This window comes from Mobula hypostoma, chromosome 2, assembly GCF_963921235.1.
Source record: "Mobula hypostoma chromosome 2, sMobHyp1.1, whole genome shotgun sequence".
Classification (NCBI taxonomy): Eukaryota; Metazoa; Chordata; class Chondrichthyes; order Myliobatiformes; family Myliobatidae; genus Mobula; species Mobula hypostoma.
Window position 1 is genome coordinate 88,627,178 of NC_086098.1, and position 24,509 is coordinate 88,651,686.

Here is a 24,509-nt window from a genome sequence, read left to right on the forward strand (position 1 = left end):
GAATCTAGCTCAATTGCTCATCCCTTGGCAATGGAAATCACCCATCACAATTTTGAACACCTCTTATATTTAAAAAAATCTAAGCTTCACTGCACAGACAGAATAATCCCAACTTCTCAAAAGTAACATTATTTGTTGTTGTTGACTCATAGCGACTCTGTGGATAGTGTTGTCCATTGGGTTTTTGTGGCAAGATACAGCCGAAGATGCTCTTCTGCACAAATACTGCTGCTGCCCAGTTTGGGGCCTGGCTGCATTCGAACTTGGGACCATTCGCCTCAAAATCTAGTGCTGATACCACTACACCACTGGCTGGCCCAACAACATTATATAGGTGATATAAATACAGCCCCTCACCGGGCTTGTATGGGAACTGGGCTCGTTGCCAACCCTGTTAATTGGTTTGATAGATGCACAATGTTTTGTAGATTAGCTCAAAAAATCCAACTTAAATATATTTTAAATTTAGGAAATGAAATAATAATAAAATATGAAAACAGTTGTGGAGGGTAAATGCTTTTTCAAAACTCTTCAAATTTGATCAAAGTGATGACTTTCATTTTAAATTGTTTTTATTTCAGGGTTTCAGTTTATAAGTGGTAATTTTTCTTGCTGTCAAATTTTTAAAAAAATTGGCCCTCCTCAGAAATTAAATGCATAATATAAGATGCTTGAATGCTGTTGGAGTTGCTGTTACACTTGTTTATAAAACCCTACGGCAGATTTTGGGAATACAATAATCGGGGAGTTTCTCCATGCTCCAGCCATATTTATTTTCTCCAACACCAGCTACTCCAGAAATATCAACCTGAAAAAATGTGCTTTATGCACCAAAGACAAATTCCATAAACTCTTGGATCTTTATATGTTTACAGATTTTTTTTACTTTTAAGGAACAGATGTGCATGGTGTCGTATTGGGACAGATTTACATCTACTGTCAAAATTGAAAAGCTCTGTAAACTTGGATGATGCCATTTTCATAATTACTGCACTTTATTATATAAATGGAAGTTCCATAATTTCAGAACTAAAATTTGTTTGTATTGTGCCAATTCCCATGTGTTTGCTGAATTACAGTTAACTATTAAATTTGTGCTATTGATGGAAGCATTAAAATGTAAACTAAGTGAGATATAATTTAACATAGTTTACTTCTGAATCCTTTATATTTAGTTAATTTTCTTTTACTTCTTACTCATCATGTTTCCCACTTCTGCCTTTCTGTTCAGTATATAATGGAGAAATTATCTCTTTACTTTTAATTTTTATTACTTGCTGAAATTATTTACCACAGATTTGCATTTTCCATCTCTGCCAATTACTTTATCTCCTCACATTATGTATTAAATGATTTTGTATTGTAAATCTCATCAACTTAGACTGTGACAATTTTTTTTTTACCCAAGTTACAATGCTCAACAACAATGCTTCTAACTGGGAGCTATTCTCCCTTTCATGTACCGTCAAAGTAACCAACAGTTCAGTCTACCACTCACTTTATATTATGGGATCATGCTGACCATATTGCTTCTCTCATTTTCACTGTTGTAACAGTGACCAGTATGGTGTCCATTGTAAAACACCTTACCATAAACTGAGGTTTGATCGACATTATATATACTGAAATCTGTTTAAGTATTAAAAAAACAAACGGCAAAATGGCTCTTCTTGGCCCTCTCAAATAAGAGGTGTTGCAGCAGATATAAAAAGATTGAAATGGATAGCATTTAATATGCCATCTTTTTGTACCTCAAAATAGTTCAGAATTTTCAAAGTTTGTGCACTACTAATGGGTCATTACGTGCTTCCTCCTTATTCTTATATCCAGTACTTGAATTCTTCAGGCTGACAGCATTCCTGCTCATTCTGCATATTTGAATTATTCTTCAGGAAATGAGGACTTGGATCTCATCTGATGCACATTCTTTACAGGTTTATCAAAGATTCAAGGTACGTTTAATCTCAAAGGATGTATAAATTGTACAGCCTTGAGATTTGTCTGCTTACAGGCAGCCACAAAGCAAGAAACCCGAAGGAACCCAATTAAAGAAAAAGAAAGACCAACACCCAATGCACAGAGAAAGAGGAAGAAAACATAAATCATGCAAATGAAAGAGGCAAGCAATAGCATCCCGAATCAAATTGAGTCCTTAGATCTAAATCCCTGGAATAGGCCCAAAACCTCGGTCTCAGTTCATCATATTAGCAGGGCAAATTGCTGTGAAGCTTGCAGACACAAAGCACAGCAGTGTTGTGTGATTGTGTTTATGTGATTTGAATTGAAACATCCTGCAATTTCCCTACTTTTATCAGGGTTTAGAATCATTGTTACAATCATTATTGGTATGTACAGTGATTTTTTAAAATAAGGGTAAATTCATAAATGTGTAGCCCAATCCCTTTACTGTCCATAATTTACAAGTTTCACTGTAAAGGCAAGCTCTTCTCTTTAACTTTCAATTTCATTGTTTTTGTTTTTCATTTAGTTTTTGAGGGAGCAAGAGGATGCGGGTTTAGACATGTGGAATGACCAACTAATTCAAACTATACCCATTTACAGCTTGAATTATTGTAACTTGTTCTCCACATTAGCAAGGCATCTTTCTGCACATCCTATGGACTGTTGTTTGTCCAAGAATTAAAATCTCCCAGGTGGATTTTCTCTGCAATTGTAATGGTAGATTTTTGGAATTGGCAAATTGCACGATGTTCTGTTTATAAAACGGAACTCACAACTATCCACAGTGGACATACACTTCTGTAGTACTTAAAATGTGCACTAAAGGTTTTTTCTTTCTGCAGCTTTGCAAGAATCACTGAAATTATTTATGTGGATGTTTTGAGGGTTGAATGTGAGATGTCTTTCTAACTTAATTTGAGGATTATACAGAATTTTATCAGAAGCTTATAAGATCTTAGTTAAATCAGACCTGGGTGATATACACAGACAGATCCAACCTCCAGCTCTCTCCAAGCAACCTCGTCACTCAGTGAAGGCAAAGCAGCCTAAGTATTATGATGAATGCCGTCTTCTTGAAGCATCACCCTTTGAAGATGTCCTTGATGATAATGGAGGGGCTAGTGCCCACTAGTAGTCATAGCTGAAGGGTGGTAGTGGGGATGAGCTCCCACTGCTAAACAAATGCTCTTCACGGTGTGCGTTTCAAACAGCCTTTGACAACCAAGTCCAACTCCTGGCCTTCATGTGTGGCATAGTTCTTATGCCCGGCGGAGCTGTTCTCACTGACAGGAGAAGGAGCAAAAGCGGGCCACTGGTGCCTTAAAACCAATTGCTCCGGGCAGATGGGGCTCGTTAACCACGGATGGTAGCTCATCTAGGAGAGGGAAACTCCGATTTCAAACCTCCGCTGCCTTGCGGCTGTACCCGCTCACGGGAAAGGCTTTGGGAGTAAACCCTAAGGAAAAATCTGGAGTCGGAGTCCCGAAGGTGGCTGACTGCTGTACCCAGCACTGGCACGGCAACTCCTGCAATGCTGCTGGCACCAAACTGTGTTGACTTTTGTTGTTCCTTTGGACTTGTCATCAGCATGGGGGGGTGGGGGGAAGAGGTCCCACTGCATGGGCAACAGACAGATCTCCGTATCAACTCTGCCCTGGCTTGCGCCGTGGAGAGGCCACTCCAGCTTCGCTTTATAACGTCGGACAGGCGCTGTACCCATGGTCAACCACAACCGATGACCGATGGAGGACACACACACACACACACACACACTCACACTCACACTCACACTCACACACACACACACACACACACACACACACACACACACACACACACACACACACACACACACACACACACACACACACACACCCCATGATGGAACTGGCTGAGTTTCCACCCTCTGGAGCTTTTTACAATCTTGTACATTGGTGTCACCATACCTGACAGTGATACAACCAGTCAGAATATTCTCCAAGATCCACTTAATGGACTGAGATCACTTTGAACTTTTGTTCTCCTCTCTCCAAGAGTTGAAAAATGACCTCTTGGATGGATGGAGGCTTTTAATGGAAGGTATTTCCACTTCTAACACTGAATATTTAAATAGTAAGTTAAATGATGTTGATAAGTTCCATGGCTTCTATTTTATGACCATATGTTTGAACAACTGGGTAAATTTGCTGTTGATTGCTGCAGAAAGGAATTATTAGATCCAATGCAAGAAGCCAAAACAATTTTGCTGTTATATGTTTGGTAGTTTTTGCAATAAAATTAGGTAAATGGAATAGTAGGTGAATATATTCTCCAATTTGTTTATTTATCTCAGTCTTTCTCTCCTACCCTGCTACCTAATAATTCTACATTCAGTCATTGAGGCGTGCATATCATTCAGTTCATTTCCACTTGATCATGTCAGGAAGGTGTGCCAAGATACAAGCTGCAATCTTGCTTTTCTCTCTCCACAGAAAACTGTCATCTAAATGCAAATGAGATGTCCTGTATTTCCCCGGAATGACTGGTCTCTTATGCATTATTGCTGCTACTTAAGAGGGGAAAGGTTACATTTGACTGTAGAATTTTTTACATACAAGGTTGAAACATTGGTTAGTTTATAAATCGGTGTGATTCAAAGTTTTATGAAATATTGGATTGGTACATAAACTGATTCTACTAGCTTTTCCACTTACTGTTTGTAATTCTGTCTGTGGGCGAATTGTTCAACTTGTCGAGATACACAGATTGACCTCTGCAGCATTTTCAGTTTTTAATTCTGATTTCTAGCATTTCCTATTATTAACTTTTTGGCAACCTTTAACCTTTCACTTTTATTACCTTTTAATGCCAACATGTTCAAAGATACTAGTGCTATTTTTAAAAAAAAAAGGGATCATGAATTTGGGAGGCAGTTGTGGTTAATAAAATGTTTCCTTATATTTTTTGGAATACTATCTAATGTGCCACACTCCGGTTGACACTCAGTTTTCCCCAGATTGACACAGCCTGGTTACCACATCATTAAGTATGTGCCCTTTTCCTTCAACAGCAATATGTGAAGTGCTACTGTAGAGGATAATCACCTTACTTACGTCACTTATTTTAAAAAGGTGGAATCATTACGTTGTTCCGCCCTACTGAGCGCCCTAACCATGGCTAACTCACTTTCACCCTAACCATGGGCTTTTTACTCTCCTCCCATCCGGTAGGTGCTACAGGAACCTCCACTCCTGCAGCAGAAGACACAGAAAGAGCTTGTTCCCTGAGGCTGTGACCCTGCTGAACCTCTCATCAGAGCGCTAAGCAGTATTGTACCCATATTGTGCTGTCTCAGTACTTTTATATTTGTGTACTGTAGCACTTACTTTTTATTCACAGTTATTTTGTAAATAACACTATTCTTTGCATTTCTGGTTAGATGCTAACTGCATTTCATTGGCTTTGTATCTGTACTCAGCACAGTGACAATAAAGTTGAATCTATTCTAATCTATTGTTTACAAAGCTGAAGCCTGCAAATGCTGCACAGGTCCTCCAGTTAACAAACACCTGACAGGAGGGCACGGCAGCTACTATAACACTATATAGCGTTAGTGATATGGGTTCCTTTCCCATCACTGTTCATAAGAAATTTGTCCATACTCCCTGTGGCTGCATGGGTTTCCTCCAGGTGCTCGGGTCTCCTCCCTTCATTCCAGACCTACGAGTTAGGGTTATAGTAAGCTTTGGGCGTGTGATGTTGGTACCAGGAGTGTGGCAACACATGCAGGCTTCTTTGGTCTTTGACGCAAATGCTGCATTTCGCTGTACGTTTTGATGCACGTGTGGCAAATAAAGCTAATTTATCTTTACTTGTGTTCAACCCACACAAGTAAAGAACAACAGGATGGAATTTCCATCTGCTGGTGACTGATACTAACTGGAATTTTGCTACATCGCACCTGAGAGCCATACATTCTAGTAAACATGTTGATGTCCTTTTTGTGAGTCCTATTTAAAGACATACCATCGAGGTCAGCAGCAGCGTTCTTGTTAATATTTTTGTCCTTGATGGGCTTAGGCTAAATTTGTCAATAGGAGCTTTATTATATATGGAATGGCAAAGTTGAGATTTAAAACGCTTCAACAGTTTGTCCATCCTTACAGGACAACCCACCTCTATAGGCATCTACAGCCATGTTGGGACTCGGTTCATGGCTGTGTTTCTCAATTGTAAACTGTTAGGTTACAAACATTTCTCAAGAACGGAAACTTGTTGAAAACCTGGTGAACATCTCTAATCTGCAAAAGGTGAGGGAGCTGATAGATGGATCTGCAGTGTCACAACAGTAGCTTCAAAAAACTAGGGTCAGTGTTTGGGCAGAGAGATTTAAGGGTCTAAGTATATAAATCACTCTAATCCTGTGATTGGAAATCAAGAAATAAAGCAGATTTTAATATTTCCCCAGTATCATAGGACATTTAGACCTGGAGTCTAATCAGTCCCACAAGCAGTCCAATTTCTAAGCAGTCGCATAAGTCCTATTTGTCCAATTAACTTCCCTGTAACCTATTCTCTCCCTCACGGCCTTTAACTTCACCCAGATTACCCTTGTTGCCTAACTATTGTTGGAGTAGGGTGCAGAATTTAATTTTCTTGTTTAACTTTCCTGTACTTGTATGTTTATATAATTGCCTGCTTACATGTAATTGTTCAGTGAATACTCCAGATATTGCAGTATGACTACTTTTGTATTTTCAGAGAAGCTTCTGAGTTTTTCTGTTGCAGGTGTTGGGCCACTTGAATATGGCTATTTTATATGCTAATTCTTATTATTGGAATGTTGTTATTTTTTAGCCGGAGCTAGGTTTTGGTGGAAGACAATCACAATTTCTTTGTTCTCTTGGCTCTTTGTTCATTTTTTGTTCTTGTAACACTTAATAACACGGCTGCATTAAATTTGTATGCCTTATTCTTGACTTTAAGGATTTTTGGATTGCAAAAGCACCAGGATCCAAAACTTCATAAGGGCTATTCACGGTGGCCAAACAACCTTCTGGCTTCTTCCCAAGCTGCTAGAATACGAAATATTAGTGTTAGAGACCTCAAATATTTTCAGAAGGCCTTTGACAAGGTGCCGCACATGAGGCTGCTAAACAAGATGAGAGCCCATGGAATTACGGGAAAGTTACGTATGTGGATAAAGCGTTGGCTGATTGTCAGGAAACAGAGAGTGGGAATAAAGGGATCCTATTCTGGTTGGCTGCCGGTTACCAGTGGTGTTCCACAGGGGTCCTTGTTAGGGGCCGCTACTTTTTACGTTGTACATCAACGATTTGGATTATGGAATAGATAGGCTTGTGACTAAGTTTGCTGATGATACAAAGATAGGTAGAGGGGCCGGTAGTGCTGAGGAAACAGTCTGCAGAGAGAATTGGATAGATTGGGAGAATGGGCAAAGAAGTGGCCAATGAAATACAATGTTGGAAAGTGTATGGTTATGCACTTTGGCAGAAGAAATAAATGGGCAGAGAATTCAAAGTTCTGAGATACAACAGGACTTGGGAGTCCTCGTGCAGGATACCTTTAAGGTTAACCTCCAGGTTGAGTTGGTGGTGAAGGAGGCGAATGCAATGTTGGCATTCATTTCTAGCAGAATAGAGAATAGGAGCAGGGATGTGATGTTGAGACTCTATAAGGCACAGGTAAGACCTCACTTGGAGTACTGTGTGCAGTTTTGGTCTCCTTATTTAAGAAAGGATGTACTGACGTTGGCGAGGGTTCAGAGAAGATTTACTAGAATGACTCCGGGAATGAGAGGGTTAACATACGAGGAATGTTTGTCCGCTCTTGGACTGTACTCCTTGGAATTTAGAAGAATGAGGGGGGACCTCATAGAAACATTTCGAATGTTGAAAGGCATGGACAGAGTGCATGTGGCAAAGTTGTTTCCCATGGTGGGGGAGTCTAGTACAAGAGGGCATGATTTAAGGATTGAAGGGCGCCCATTCAAAACAGAGATACGAAGAAATTTTTTCAACCAGAGGGTGGTGAATCTGTGGAATTTGTTGCCACGGGCACAGTGGAGGCAGTGGGTGTATTTAAGGCAGAGATTGATAGGTATCTGAGTAGCCAGGGCATCAAAGGTTATGGTGAGAAGGCGGGGGAGTGGGATTAAATGGGGAATGAATCAGCGCATGATAAAATGGCGGAGCAGGCTCGATGGGCCGAAAGGCCGACTTCTGCTCCTTTGTCTTATGGTTTTATGGTCTAAATCTGCCTGATTTAGATGCTAACTTCAATTTGGAGCACCAGAACCTCAGGAAGAATATTTCAGTATGGATTCGATGTAGCACATGTTCACTAAATTGATAATATCACCATGAAAAGGTTTAGATTTTGAGCACACAGTTGACTGACTAGATTTGCATTTCCTTGATTATAAATATTTAATGGGTGATTTAATTGATTAAAGACTTTAATGACATTGATGAAGGAAAAACATTTCCTTCAGAGGAGAAATCCAGAACATGGTGGCATGACCTTGAAATTAGACCTGGACTGTTCAGTAATGAAATTAGCTGCCCTTGTTTAAACTGAGAGTAGTGGAAATCTGGAACTCTCTACTGTCCAAACACTAACCAGATATATGTGGGGAAAGGGATTAAGTGATAATTGCAAAGGTGAGATGGATAGATTTTTATATTGAGGATTGTGGAGCAAGGAAGGACTACAGAGCGAAGGCTTAGACTGGAGATCAGGCTAGAGCTGCTACGTTCCAATCTCTACATTCCTTCCTGATTTTCTTATTCAGAATTACGTGTTTTTTTAAATTTATGAATGAGATGAGCAGTTGACCGGAAGAGTGAAATAGTTTTACTTGTACCTTTATAAATGTTGTCTTTTGTTTGGGATTTCATTAGAAAATTATCTCTTTTCTGCAGTTGACATCAAGATCGCTGCCTTTTATACAGTCAGATGAGCGTCTGCAACCTCTGCTGAACCACCTCAGGTAATAATCCCTTTTAGAACAATTTACATTCAGTATACTAAATTTAATCCTGCACTGATGAGGATCTTATGACGGTGATTTGCTGCATACAACATCTGAGCTATAATGTCAAAATGAACAATTTCATTGTAAGATTGCAGTATTTTTCCTATGTATTTTTAAATTGCTTTCATAAGCTTAAACTTAAATATTTATTGGATATTTTAGGAATAATGGGCATGTAGTTCAGTTCATTGATCAAGGGTACCCTTTCTAAAATAACTATAGTTGTGTTGCACAAAGTTCATTATTGCAGCTTGTTTGTAGTGTGTACTCTGAAACATTCCACCAGGGGTGAGAATAGGGCTTAGTTACCATGTTGTAAATTACATCTGTAGCTGTTAATGGTTTGTGTTAACAGAAACACTGGCACTTTACTGAAATTTAGCATTTCATGCTGCAACTGCAAAGACAACTGGATGCTGGAATGTTCTACATTTTCTTTATATATTGGACTATACCTGGTTTGTTGTTGGTAATTTATGTTGGAACTCATTTTCAGTTGAGGATTTGTCTGCGATTAGAAGGCAAAGAAAGCCCTCTTCTCTTCTTCAGTCATCTCCTTAATCCCATTGGCCAAGTATACCATGGCTTTTGTCACTTAAGGTTCAAGCCTCTGCTGTTTCATTTCCTCAGCAAAGCCCTCATAATGCACCGTTCTCCAGCTCCTTTCTGATCTGCTGTCTTCACGTTTAACTTAGAAAATCCAAAGCTCTTGGTTCTATTTCTGTTAATACATTGATTCTCTCCTTTACAGATCCACTAATATCATTCGATCTTCGTTCAGATGCCACCTTTGTAAATAATTGCTACATGGGTTCATTATCCATTCAACTAATTTCTCCTTTTAACTACACCCTTGTATTCCAGGCAACATACCAGTGAATCTGCTCTGTGTTCTCCTTACCAATACTTCCTGTTGTGTGTGGCCAGAACTGTAAACAATACTTTAAGTGTGCTATAACCAATGTTTTGTACAACACAACATGACATTCCATCCCTTAAACTCAGTATCTCAGCTTCCAAAGGCAAGAATACAAAATGTTCTTTCCACTACCTTTTCTTCCTGTCTTGCTACTTTCAGGGAGCTTTGGGCTTCTGCTCCAAAAGTCTCTCTGCTCATCAACGTCTTAAAGTCCTTGCTATTTACTTTGCCCTACCAGAATTTGATCTCCAGAAGTGCATACATCACACTTGTTTGGATTAAATATCTTCTGCCATCTTTCCATTGAATTCTTTGGCTGATCTATGACCCACTACATCTTACTTACAAACTTACTGATTACATCCAGTACATTCTCATCTAAATAATTTCCACATATTATAAACACAAAGGTCCCCTCACGAACCCCTGTACATTTGTTACAGACTTCCAGTGAGAAAACCGTGAACTAACATCTCCCTCTCACCCAACCAATGTTGGATCAAGTCCCACTACATCCCTGGATCCCTTATGCCTTAACCTTTAGAACCAATCAACCATATAGGACCTTGTCAAAAGACTTACTCAAGTCCATCTAGATACACTGCCTAACATCCATCAATCTCTTTGGTTACTTCCTCAAAAACTCGATCAGATATGTGAGATATGATCTCCCCTACACAAAACCATGTTGAATCCTTTGAATCAGTCCAGATGATGAGAGGCATTGATTGAACATAGAACATAGAATAGTACAGCACAGTACAGGCCCTTCGGCCCACAATGTTGTGCCGACCCTCAAACCCTGCCTCCCATATAAGCCCCCACCTTAGATTCCTCCATTGCATGGATAGTCAGAGGCTTTTTCCCAAGGCTGAAATGGCTAGCATGAGAGGGCACAGTTTTAAGGTGCTTGGAAGTTGGTGCAGTGTCATAACGGGGGGCGCTGGTAGTGGGCCCAAATGCAAGACACAGACACTGAAGTACTAGGTACAGGACTAGGTGTGTTAAGCAAGCAAGGGAAATGAGGAAGAAATGACGCTGGACAAGACACAGGCCCTGGACGAGGCTAGGATGCAGGGCCTGGGCTAGGACTAGACTAGGAAAGCGGGACCTGGATGAGGAACTAGGAACTTGGAACCTGGATAAGGACTCCGAGCCAGAGACTGGACAGGGACCAAGAACCTGGGTCTTGACTCGGGCTCGGATCCCGGATCTAGACGAGGAGTGGCAACAGGACTGGACGTGAGACTCCTGGACAGGACGAGAGAACCCCAGCACAGGACGAGGGAACCCCAGCACCGGGCTGGGTGAGGTACTCCTGGTTTGGGCAAGGCACATGGACAGGACGAGAACACGAAGCCTGGACTTGGTCGAGGGAGGACAGGAACGCAGAGCCTTGGTCGAGGGAGGATAGGAACACAGAACACAGAGTTGGGGACAGGACTTGGGGCTGGGGCTCTACACAGAGTCAGGACCCCTTCTTGGGAGCAGGACGTAGGGCCGGGACTCGTACACAGAACTCTGAGAGACAGATCTCCACTCAACGTAGCGACAAACGGCCAGACCTACCTAGCGGAGGCGAGGGCACAAAGAGACCATTTCCAACTCAAGGTAGTGGCAAATGGCTGGACCTACCTAGCAAAGGCGAGGGCATAAAGAGACAGTTCCAAACAACAAAAGACAGTTCCTTATCTAGACACAGCAAGGCCCCGGTCTTGCCCTGGTGGTTGAACCTGACAGCGTTACAGGCGAGAACACAGGCAAAGGTACAATGTGAGGCTTCAGGCAGAAGGGGAGGGAATAGTCCAGCAACTGAAGCGGAACCCAGTGGCTGTTTATGTAGCCAGCCCAAAATGAGAATCAGGTGCCTCACTTAGAGCACCCAACAGAACAAGGAAAAACTGGAAAACCTGGAATAAGGAATGATGAACTGGACCGTGAACCGGAATGCAGACTACACGGACCGGACCTTGACACACAGAGGAGATATCAGGGGTAAGTTTTTTTACACAGAGAGTGGTGAGTGCGTGGAATGGGCTGCCAGCGATGGTGGTGGATACGGAGATAGAGACTCCTGGACAGGTATATGGAGCTCAGAAAAATAGAGGGCTGTGGGTAACCCTAGGTAATTTCTCAGGTAAGTACGTGTTTGGCACAGCTTTGTGGGCCGAAGGGCCTGTATTGTGCTGTAGGTTTTCTATGTTTCTATGTTGCTATCTGTTTTATTTTAAAGTCCTTGAACATTATTTTAATTCTGAGATCTATGCAGAACTCCATGTATGAATTTCTCCAGTCATATTCCCCAACTAACGTAGCACTAAAACTGTGACCATGCCTGATCTAGATAGGCAGTGACATATATCACTAACTAGTTACCCTTATGTCTGAGCGGGTGGCAAATTTTAAATTTCAAATCTTTTATCAGTGTTTCAGGGCAAACTCAACGTGCCCTTTCCATGTGTGTAGACAAGCATGCGTAGTTTAATGATAGTTGGTTGTAACGGCAAAGTACGTTCATTCAAGGCAGGTAAATGTGGGGTTGTTCATTTACAGTCTTGTTTTGCCACTGATACTGATGTGTCCATGAACCTGAAGCAGGAAGAATGGAGAGCAGGATGGCACTGTCTATTTGGTTGTGCTTCAGCTTTCTTGTATTAGCGATCTTTTATCTCTTCCTGCTTCTGATGATACACTGCATTGTTGATTCTACTTGGACAGTTTGGAAGATTATGCATGCCACATTTTCAGTCAGTTTTAAATTAAAAGAAAAAGATCGTCCAATTGCCCACAATTCAAAATTCAAACTAAATTTATTATCAAAGTGCATATATGTCACCGTATACTACCTTGAGATCCATTTTCTGTAGGCTTTTAGAGGAAAATAAAGAAATGCAATAGAATTTTATGAAAAACTATCCATAGACAAAGACTGATAAATAACCGGTATGCAAAAGGAGAGAGACTGCGCAAATAAAAAAATATAAGTAAGTAAATACTGAGAATATAAGTTGTAGTGTCAGTTTAGAGTTGAGGTGGGTGAGTGAAGTTCAGGAACCAGATGGTTGTAGGGTAGCAACTATTTTTGAACCAGGTGATGTGGGGCTTAATATCCCAATACCTCCTGTCTGATGGTAGTAGTGAGAAGAGAGCATGACCTGGAAGGTCCATTGTATGGGAAGAATCAGCAATTGATTCGGTTCCTCTGTTAAGTGATTTGTTGTGATGGTTGAGTTGGCACCAATTTAAAAGTTAGCCCTGTGTTTGCATGAGAGGTAATGTTGGTAAGGGCATTGACATTGGGAATTGAATTGACTTTATGTTTTGCATCCTTCATATACATGAAGAGTAAAAATCTCTATGTTACGTTTCCGTCTAATTAGGCAATATGCAATCATAGTAATTTATAATAAATAAGACAGTCAATGTAACAGTCAATCAGCATGAGTTAATCAGTATGATGTCCTGGTGGAAGAAGCTGTCCCGGAGCCTGTTGATGCTGGCTTTTATGGTGCGGTACAGTTTCCTGGATGGTAGCAGTTGAAATAGATTGTGTTTGGGGTGACTCCGGTCCCCAATGATCCTTCGGGCCCTTTTTTCACACCTGTCTTTGTAAGTGTCTTGAATCATGGGAAGTTTACAACTACAGATGTGCTGGGAGGTACAGTTCCCATACGAGGCAGTGATGCAGCCAGTCAGGATGCTCTCAGTTGTGCCCCTGTAGAAAGTTCTTAGGATTGGGGGGCCTATACAAACTTCCTCAACCGTCTGAGGTGAAAGAGGTGCTGTTGTGCCTTTTTTACCACACGGCTGATGTGTACAGACCACATGAAGTCCTTGGTGATGTGGATGCCGAGGAATTTAAAGCTGTTTACCCTCTCAGCCCCAGATCCATTGATGTCAATAGGGATTAGCCTGTCTCCATTCCTCCTGTAATCCACAAACAGCTGTTCTGTTTTTGCGACATTGAGGGAGAGGTTGTTTTCTTGACACCACTGTGTCAGGGAGATGACTTCTTCCCTGTAGGCCACCTGGTTATTGTTTGAGATTAAGCCAATCAATGTAGTGTCTTTGGCAAATTCAATTAGCAGATTAGTGCTGTGGGTGGTGACACAGTCATAGGTGTACAGGGAGTAAAGGAGGAGATTTAGTAGAGGTGGCCCCCATTTTCAGAAAGTTCGCGTTACAACACCTCGCTGTTACGAAAGACCTACATTAGTTACCTGTTTTCACTAACAGAAGGTGTTTTCACTGTTACGAAAAAGGCAGCGCGCGCCCTAACAGCCAGGCTCCTCCCCCGGAACTGCATTCTCGCTGGTATTGCTTAAACATGTGCTTTATCTCGATTTACTTTGTGCATCCGTTAGCAAGATGAGTTCTAAGGTATCGGAAAAGCTTAAAAGAGCTTGTAAGGGTGTTACACTTAGCATAAAACTAGACATAATTAAACACTTCGATCGTGATGAACAGAGTAAGGACATTGTCCGCGTGTTGAACTTGCCTGCGTCCACCATTCGCACTATTTATACACAGAGAGAAAGAATTTTGAAAGCTACTGATGTTATTGTTGGTTCTGCTTGTAGCAAAGTGGCCTCTCTTAGTCGGCATCCAATAATGCAATGGTCCTAACCACTGGGCTGCAGACCGGTACCAGGTCGCAAAGCATGTGCTACCAGGCCGCGAGGAAACGATATGATTTGACGATATGAGTCAGCTGCACCTTTCCTCATTCCCTGTCACGCCCATTGTTGAACTTGAACGTGCGCGAGGTCATTACGCACGCGTCATTCATGTCAGCGCGGAAGGAAGATTAACTCCTCAAGCTTGCAAATGACGGCGGGCTGAAAAGTATGTTTGACATAACATCTCCGCTGGCATTCTGGATCAAAGTCAAGGCTGAATATCCTGAGATAGCCATGAAAGTACTGAAAACATTGCTTCCATTTCCAACATCATATCACTGCGAAGCAGAGTTGTCTGCAATGAATGCAACGAAAACTAAATTGCAGAATAGACTGGACATAAGGAACCCCCTTCGAGTTTCGCTGTCTCCCATCACCCCTCAATGGGACCGCGTTGTTGCAGGGAAACAAGCCCAGGGCTCCCACTGATTCAGCGATATTGGTGTGTTGCAATAATTTTATATGTTCATACGGGGAAAATGTGTGCTGTGTGTTTAATATTCAAACGTTGCTTAAAATGTTATGATGCTGTTGACTTATAAGTGACTTATAATTGACTTATCACTATATTCATGCGAGGAAAATATGCGCTGTTTTTAATATTACAAACCGTTTGTAAATTCGTTAGATAAGCCCTTTTAGAAATGAAATTGAGTGTATTAGCCACTTAAAAGTGACTTATAGTTGACTTATCACCTATATTTTGCTGGTGATTAACACCCCCCAGAGTTGCCAACTGTCCGTATTAGCCGGGATATCCCGTACTTTGGGCTAAATTGGTTTGTCCCATACGGGACCGCCCTTGTTCCGTATTTCCCCCGCTAAGGTAGCACGTTCCTATGAAACCTCTTGTGCAGAAATGGCGTAAAGTGAAGCAATTACCATTAATTTATATGGGAAAAATTTTTGAGCGTTCACAGACCCAAAAAATAACCTACCAAATCATACCAAATAACACATAAAACCTAAAATAACACGAACATATAGTAAAAGCAGGAATGATATGATAAATACACAGCCTATATAAAGTAGAAATAATGTATGTACAGTGTAGTTTCACTGAACAGAATCGCCAGAAATGATTTGTAGAAAAAAACTGGCACGTACACGTCATGCATGTGCACACAGGTGCCCGCGCAAGCTTTCACGGTCATGGTAGTCTTTCTCGGGGTAAACACAACGTATTTAACTGCTACTCTTGTCCGTTGGCAACCCTACCCCCCCCCCACCCCCACCCTGGTTGGCCGTTCCGCAAGAATATTGTCAATAATAAACTGGTCTGCAGTGCAAAAAAGGTTGGGGACCCCTGCCATAATGGATAAAATGGAAAGTCTATTGCTTGAGTGGATTGATGGATGTACAAAGCATGGTGTTCCCTTAAGTTTTCTTATACTTAAGGAGAAATCAGTCAGTCTTATTAATAAGCTGAAACAGAAAGCACTGGATGATGGTGATGGAAGTGTTGCGAAAGTGGAATTTAAAGGTAGTCATGGGTGGTTTGATCGGTTTCTGAGGCGACGGCAGCTTCATAGTTTAAGCAGTGGTCCCTAACCTCCTGGCCGCGGACCGATACATTGCCACGAAGAATGCAGCAGTGCAGCGGTAGTCGGAACGCACCCAGCACATCTTTAAGAAGAAAACCAAAATGAACAAGCTAATTAATTAGGTGCCACCGGGCACGTAAATGTCGGCCCAGATCAGAGGCGATTGCCGATTGCATCAGGTGGTTATTTGTATAAGCAAGTGTTTAACTGACAAAACTGCAATTTAATGGAGTCTTCCCAATTCCGGTAAGTGAAACTACACTGTACATACATTATTTCTACTTTATATAGGCTGTGTATTTTTATGTGTTATTTGGTATGATTTTGCAGCTTCATAGCTTAAAGGTTACCGGAGAGAGTGTTTCTGCCGAGAGCGCTTCTGAGATATTTTCTCTGCGCTAGACAGTGCTGCAGGAAAGTATTTCTACTTTGTGTAGGCTGTTTATTTATCATATCATTCCTGCTTTTACTATATGTTACTGTTATTTTAGGCTTTGTGTTATTTGGCATGATTTTGTATGTTATTTTTTGGGTCTGGGAACGCTCAAACATGTTTCCCATATTAATAAATGGTAATTGCTTATTCACTTTCCAACATTCCGGCTTACGAACCGTTTCATAGGAACGCTGTACCTTCAGATAGCGGGGGAAACCTGTACACAGCCCTGAGGGGCTTTTCTGTTGAGAGGCAGAGGGTTGGAGGTGAGGGAGCCCATGTGTGCCACCTGCTGGCGATCTGACAGGAAGTCCAGGATCCAGTTGCACAAGACAGGATCAAGGCCGAATTCTTTGAGCTTCCTGTCAAGCCTGGAGGGAATTATGGTGTTGAATGCTGAACTGTAGCAAGGTGTTACTTCTGAACATGTACTTGTAAACCTACCTGTCTGCCTGTACATGTATTAAAGAAAAAAATGATGTATCAAGATTTGGAAGAGTAGGTGTTGTAGGGAGGGGCGAAGCAGCATCTGTGATTGGCTGTTTGCTTATGTCCAAGTATTACAGGAGCCTGAAAGATTCTCTCCCCAACTAGCTTCCCTGGTGCAAATTAAAAAGAAAAATATGAACTCTATTTCTGTTTATTGCTTCAGTCCGTAAAGCTGAGCTGATCAAATAGTTTTATACTCTAGTTGCTGCAAGGGCCCACAAACAACAGGATTATGGATTATCTATTTCTGGTTATGTTAGATGAGTAATCAATATTTTAAATCACAGTGAGAATAAATCTCCTCTCTACTTTAAAACAGACTCATGGTGTCTCAAGCATCAACCGAAGAGGATGGTCATAATCCTTGTGCAAAAGATACCATTTCTGTTGGTGTACCAAAGTCAAAGTTGAGTTTATTACCGTATTCATGAGTATAATGAAAAGTTTACTTGCAGCAACAGGTGCACAGCCTCAGATATACAACAGTCACTAGAATGACATGAATTTTTACAAGAAAGAATACAAATAGAACACAAAGAAAAAACAAACAACAGGAATTCTGCAGATGCTGGAAATTCAAGCAACACACATCAAAGTTGCTGGTGAACGCAGCAGGCCAAGCAGCATCTGTAGGAAGAGGTGCAGTCGACGTTTCAGGCCGAGACCCTTCGTCAAGACTAACTGAAGGAAGAGTGAGTGAGGGATTTGAAAGTTGGAGGGGGAGGGGGAGATCCAAAATGATAGGAGAAGACAGAAGGGGGAGGGATGGAGCCAAAAGCTGGACAGGTGATAGGCAAAAGGGATACGAGAGGATCATGGGACAGGAGGTCCGGGAAGAAAGACGGTGGGGGAGGTGGGGGGGGACCCAGAGGATGGACAAGGGGTATATTCAGAGGGACAGAGGGACACACTTCACCTGTGAGTCGGCTAGGGTGATACACTGCGTCCGGTGCTCCCGATGTGGCCTTTTATATATTGGCGAGACCCGACGCAGACTGGGAGACCGCTTTGCTGAACACCTGCGCTCTGTCTGCCAGAGAAAGCAGGATCTCCCAGTGGCCACACATTTTAATTCCACATCCCATTCCCATTCTGACATGTCTATCCACGGCCTCCTCTACTGTAAAGATGAAGCCACACTCAGGTTGGAGGAACAACACCTTATATTCTGTCTGGGTAGCCTCCAACCTGATGGCATGAACATCGACTTCTCTAACTTCCGCTAATGCCCCACCTCCCCCTCGTACCCCATCTGTTACTCATTTTTATGCACACATTCTTTCTCTCACTCTCCTTTTTCTCCCTCTGTCCCTCTGAATATACCTCTTGCCCATCCTCTGGGTCCCCTCCCCCTCCTTGTCTTTCTTCCCAGACCTCCTGTCCCATGATCCTCTCGTATCCCTTTTTGCCTATCACCTGTCCAGCTCTTGGCTCTATCCCTCCTCCTCCTGTCTTCTCCTATCATTTTGGATCTCCCCCTCCCCCTCCAGCTTTCAAATCCCTTATTCACTCTTCCTTCAGTTAGTCCTGATGAAGGGTCTCAGCCTGAAACGTCAACTGCACCTCTTCCTACAGATGCTGCTTGGCCTGCTGCGTTCACCAGCAACTTTGATGTGTGTTACACAAGGAAAAAAGTCTATTCTAGTGCAAAGTGGTCATAGTGTTGCTAGACTGGGTTAACGATGAGGGTTTTCAGGTTGGTTGGAGGACAGAATGGTTAAAGGGAAGTAGCTGTGCTTGAATCTGATGGGGGTCTAGAGGTTTGTGTATCCCTTTCTAATAGGGGGAACATTGGTTTATTATTGTCACATATATCGAGTTACAGTGAAAACCTTCTTTTCTGTGTGCATGCAGGTCATTTCATTAAACAATGCAAATGAAAACAATAACAGAACACAGCATTGGCTTGCAGTTACAGAAGGTGTAATGGAGACAGACAACAAGTAGTTTGTGAGATCTAGAGTCCATTTTGTCATCTGTTTAATACTCTTACCAGTGTGAGAAGATGGCATTACCGGGATGGTGGGGATATTTGGTGATGTTGCCTTCTTCATGTAGATGCTACTGATGGTGGGCAGGCGTGTACTATTGAGGTATTGTGCTGAGTGTCTGCAGCTTGGATGTATAATGCACTTGAACCGAGGCATAGAGGAAAGCTTGGCTTGCATACTGGTCATACAGATCAAGTCATTACACACTGCATTGACATAGAACAAGGTAACATAAAAACAGACTGCAGAATAAAGTGTAATAGCCACAGGGAAAGTGCAGTGCAAGTAAACAATAAGGTGCCAGATCATAACGAGATGGGTTGTGAGGTCTCGAGTCCACCTAATTGTCCTAGGGAACCATTTATTCGTTTTGCAACAGTGGGGTAAAAGCTCTCCCTGAGACTGGTGGTACGTGATTTTAGGCATTAGTATTTTTGATCCAGTGGGAGAAGGGAGAAGAGAGAATGTCCATGGTGGGTGGGGTCTTTGATTATGTTGGTTGCTTTAATGAGGCAGTGAGCAGTATAGACAGTCCATTGAGGAGAGGCTGGTTCCCGTGACGTGCTGATCTGTGTCCACAACTCTGCAGCTTCTCTCAATCATGTGCAGAGCCCTCGCCATGCCTGTTGCCACACCAAGCAGTAATACATCCTGATAGAGTACTTTCTCTGGTGCATTGATAAAAATTGGCAATAGTTATCGGCAATCTGTTAAGCTATAGTCTGCTGTGGAAGTGGAGGCTTTGGTGAGCTGTCTTGGCTGTGGCATCTACATGGTTGGGCCAGAAGAGGTTGTTGGTGATGCTCACTTTTAAGAACATGAAGCTCTCAACCCTCGAAACTTCACACCATTGATGTAGACGGGAGCACATGCGCCTCTCCCCTTCCTGTGGCTAATGAGCAGCTCTTTATATTTTTTCTTTGGCATTGAGCGAAATGCTTATTTTGTTACATACCATTCCCACTACTGGACTGGAATGATTTATTATTGTGCAATGACATTACCACAAAGTGGATGGATTAAGTAAAATAAGTAAGACATTTCCTGCAAATTCCAGCTAAAAATCACCTTTGTTTTTGCACATCCTTAGGCCTTGTGCACATTGCAATTTATTGGTTAACACCAGATCTTTATGGACTGAAGACAGTGAGAAAAGTTATAAATTTATTTATGTTCTTTATTAGATCAGATCTGGAGTAAGTAGACAGTGTTCCAGAAGTTAAAGGGATAAGTTAAAAATAAATTCACTGGTATATTTTTATCATTGTTGTTCCTTTCCACACCTTGTCACGCATCGAGCCACAACCTTGCCATTTCTTTAGTGTTTTTGTTTTTTTTATGAGACCGATTTACTAGCTCGACAGTTAACCTAGTACGGATGGAAAGTGTGCAAGAAGCTTGCTGGACTCGGACCCGGGACCACTGTCCTTGAAGTCCTGTGTGGATGCCACTACACCACCAGTTGGCCTTATTTCTATAATGTGGACTCTTTTACCTGGTAAAGAGAAGGCTGCGAAGAGACCTGAGTTCAGGCTTTCATGCCAAATAGGGCAATCATAGAAATACTTTCCTGTGCATTGTGTTCAAATCTGTGGGCTATGAATCTCCAATGAAAAAAAAAATGGGGGAAAGTTCATCCAAAGCACGTCCATAATGGAGATGGAAGTCACTGCTGAAGAGGGTAGATGAGGAAGACAAGACAGATGCATTTAAGAGGAAACAGATAAACCCATCAAGAGGGGTAAAAATAGTTTACCAAGATGAGAGGAACATGGTGGAAATCTACTGGTATGGAGTGCAAGTACTAACAAGGGCCTTTTGGATTGAACAGGCAGCTTTTGTGTAAAACATCTGTTCTGTGGTAGCTTAAAAAATCTTTTTATTTGGCCACTAGAGGGAACTTTTTCTACAGCTGCCTACACAAAATACTGGAGGAACTCAACAGGACCTATGCAAATGAATTAAGTAGTTGCTGTTTCGGGCTGAGACCCTTCTTCAGGACTGTAAAGGAAGGGGGGAGATACCAGAACAAAAAAATGGTTGGAGGGAAAGGAGACTAGCTAAAAGGTGATAGGTGAAGCCAGGTGGGTGGGAAAGATAAAAGGCTGGAGAGGAAGGAATCTGAAAGGAGAGGACTGTAGACTGTAGGAGAAAGGGAAGGAGGATGGGACCCAGGGGAAGTGAAAGGCAGATGAGAAAAGATAAGGGACCAGAAGGCAAATAGAAGAAGAAAGAAGGAGGAGGTGCTCGAGAAAGCGGTCCTCCAATTTACGATGTGTCTTACTGATATAGAGCCGGCCATATTAGGAGCATTGGACACAATAGACGACCCCAGCAGCTTCACAGGTGAATGGGCGGGTGTAGCACTTGCAGGGATAAGTGCTGGGAAGGAGATTAATAGGGAGGAATGAATGGACAGGAGAGTCGCAGAGGGAGCAATCCCTGCAGAAAGCAGTGGGGGTGGCAAGGTAAAGTTATGTTTAGTGGTAGGATCCCTTTGGAGATGGAAGTTATGGAGGATGACATGTTGCATGCGGAGGCTCATGGGGTAGTAGGCAGGAACAAGAGGGACTCTTATCACTGTTGAGGGGGTGGGCAGATGAGGTGAGCACAGATGTTCAGATAATGAAGGTGATGCGGCTGAGGGCAACATTAAAAGTAGAGGAAGGGAAGTCTCATTCTTTGAAGAGAGAAGACACCTCAGATGTCCTGGAATGGAAAGCCACATCCTGGGAACAAATGCAGTAGTGGTGAATGAACTGAGAAAAGGGAATAGCATTTTTACAGGAGATGATGTTGGAAGAGATACAAGATAACTGAGGGCATCAGTAGGGTTTTTAAATTAATTTTTTTTCTGAGTTTCTACAATACAACTAACACCGGCAAAAAAGAGATTTATACAGTGCAAAACAAACATGTCTAATGTACAATTTATAACAATAAAGAAAAAGCACCCAAAATAAAAGCATATAAAGTTAGTATCCTCCCCACCCTCCCACTACACAACTCCAAGCCAACCATTTCGATGTAAGGAAATGTTAAACAGAGTTTTTGTCACCACAGAGCTGTAAATATTAAAAAGAAAGCGTATTGCCTACTACCTAAACTATAATATATTTCACATGAAAAAAACCGTAAAACTTAAACAGGAAAAAAAAAAGCTGAAAGTAAGGGAATAAAATACAAAAAAAAAGAGGATAAACCTTTAATCTAAAGAGCATTTATGAAAATATTAAAGAAAAGGTCCCCACACCTTATGGAACTTCATGTCCGAATTAAGAAGTGAATAATGAATCTTTTCAAGGTCTAAGCAGGATGTAATGTCTCTAAGCCATTGAGCATGAGTTGGGGGAATCAGGTTTATAAAAGATGTCAGTTGACTGTTTTGTCTCCAAAGATGGAAACAGAGAGATCGAGAAAGGGGCGGGATCAGAAATGGACCAAGTGAATTTAAGGTTAGAGTGGAAGTTAGAGGCAAAGTTGATGAAATTGATGAACTCAGCATGGGTGTATGAAGCAGCACCAATGCAGTTATCAATATAGCAGAGGAAGAGTTGGGAATATTACCGGGAAGGCTTTGAACATGGATTGTTCTGTGTAGCCAACAAAGAGGCAGGCATAGCTGGGGCCCATGCAGGTGCCCATGACTACCCCTCGAGTCTGGAGAAAGTGGGAGGAACTGAAGGAAAATTTGTTGAGGGTGAGGACCAGTTTTGCCAGGTGGAGAGGAATTGGATGGTTCTTTTGTTAAGAAAGAAGCTGGGAGCTTTGAAGCCTTGATGAGGGATAGAAGTGTTTCGGTAGTGAATGTCCATAGTGAAAATGAAGCAGTCAGGGCCAGGAAATTGAAAATTACTAAGATCAAGAGCATAAGAAGTGTCATGGATGCAAGGTGGGAAGGGACTGAACCAAAGGGGATAGAATGGAATTGAGGTATGAGGAAACAAGCTCAGTGAGGCAGGGGTAGGCAGAGACGATGAGCCGACCCACACAGTCAGGTTTGCATAGCTCATTTTTGGCAGCTCCTTTCAGGTGGCTTTCCCCAAACTCCATAATCCAAGTAGATGAGAAGAAGCTTGGAGATTGCTGTTAATTTGCTGCCCAACCATGGAAGTAAAAAATGTATTTACCAAAATGTCTCTTGAAAGATTCTTATACAAGTAGGATAGATAAATTTAATAGAATCCATTTCAAAGCCCAAATTCCTCGATTTTGTGAACACATTGGCCATTGTATCTAGAGATACTGAACAATGAGAATGAGTATAATTGACTTCAGTGGTGTCGCGATTATTCTACTCCAAGTTATATGGTGATCAAAATATTTTATTTTAAGGTAACTCCAGTTAGTAGGTTCTGGGATTAGTTGGCCTACAGCCACCTGTTGTTAGACATGTTCATAATATATTTATTGTAGGAGCAGCTTTCACCTCTTCATTAGATTAGATTTATTAGGCATGTGTATTTCAAAATTTACAGTGAAATGGATCATTTGCATTAACAACCAGCATAGTCTGAAGATGTGCTGGATGCAAACCTCAGGTGTTGCTGTGCCTCTGACACCGATATTGCATGTTCACAGTCTTCAGCGGAACAACACACAGTCAGTCTACCATAAGACAGACACAACAGCAAAACAAATCCTTCCTACCCTCCACTCCCACACTCCTTTCAAAATATCCGCATCTTGTTTCTTTGTACAGTAATTAATGCTAATGAACTCTATGGCTAGTCCTGATAAACAAGTAGCCAGTATACTGTAAAGGGAAGAGGTGTAGATATCTTGAAATGTATTTTCTTTACTAGTATTACTCCAGTCTCAACGGAAAGGAAGAAATAGTTGTTCTGATTCTGAGGGGATGAGGTATGTCAGGTGAACATTTTAGCTAAGTAAACATTCAAGGAAGAGTGATCATAGTACCACATTCCAGTAAAGGAAGTATTTGAAGGGCAGCAAATTTAAAAAAAAGGGATTAAGAGCAGCTCATTAAATGATCATAGTGGTATGGAATTAAAGATTGGTATGCAAAATTATAATTAAGTCACAGATAATGTTCTAAGAGGAGATGGCTCAGGTACAGAATCTGTATACTCTTATGGGGGGAGGGAGAGGTGGATCATTCATAGCCAGAGTTTTCTTGAATTGAATAAGATAGAAGGATTAAGATGAATGTCACAGATGAGGAACAAGTTTCAGTACTAGCATGACTCAAAAGGTTCACAATGAGTGAAATATTGACCAATTCCAATTGGAAAGAGCTGCAGAGGTTTGTAGATGCAGCCAGCTTCATCGTGGGCACTAGCCTCCTCAGCATTGAGGACATCTTCAGAATGTGGTGCCTCAGAACGGCAGCATCCATCATTAAGTGCCCCCACCCCAGGAAATGCTCTCTTTTTATTACTGCCATCAAAGAGGAGGTGCAAGAGCCTAAAGACACACAGTCAAAGTTTTAG

The 24,509-nt window shown here is 41.8% G+C and overlaps 1 protein-coding gene across 2 annotated transcripts in view; it reads left to right on the top strand.

Moving 5' to 3' along the window:
* Window positions 1-24,509, top strand: part of prim2 (DNA primase subunit 2) — a 293,057-nt gene that overhangs the window by 161,454 nt on the left and 107,094 nt on the right. For both annotated transcript variants that reach the window (XM_063071792.1, XM_063071782.1), the window contains one exon: window positions 8,886-8,953. In XM_063071792.1, coding sequence (XP_062927862.1) covers window positions 8,886-8,953 — 68 coding nt within the window. The remainder of the gene's footprint in view (window positions 1-8,885; window positions 8,954-24,509) is intronic.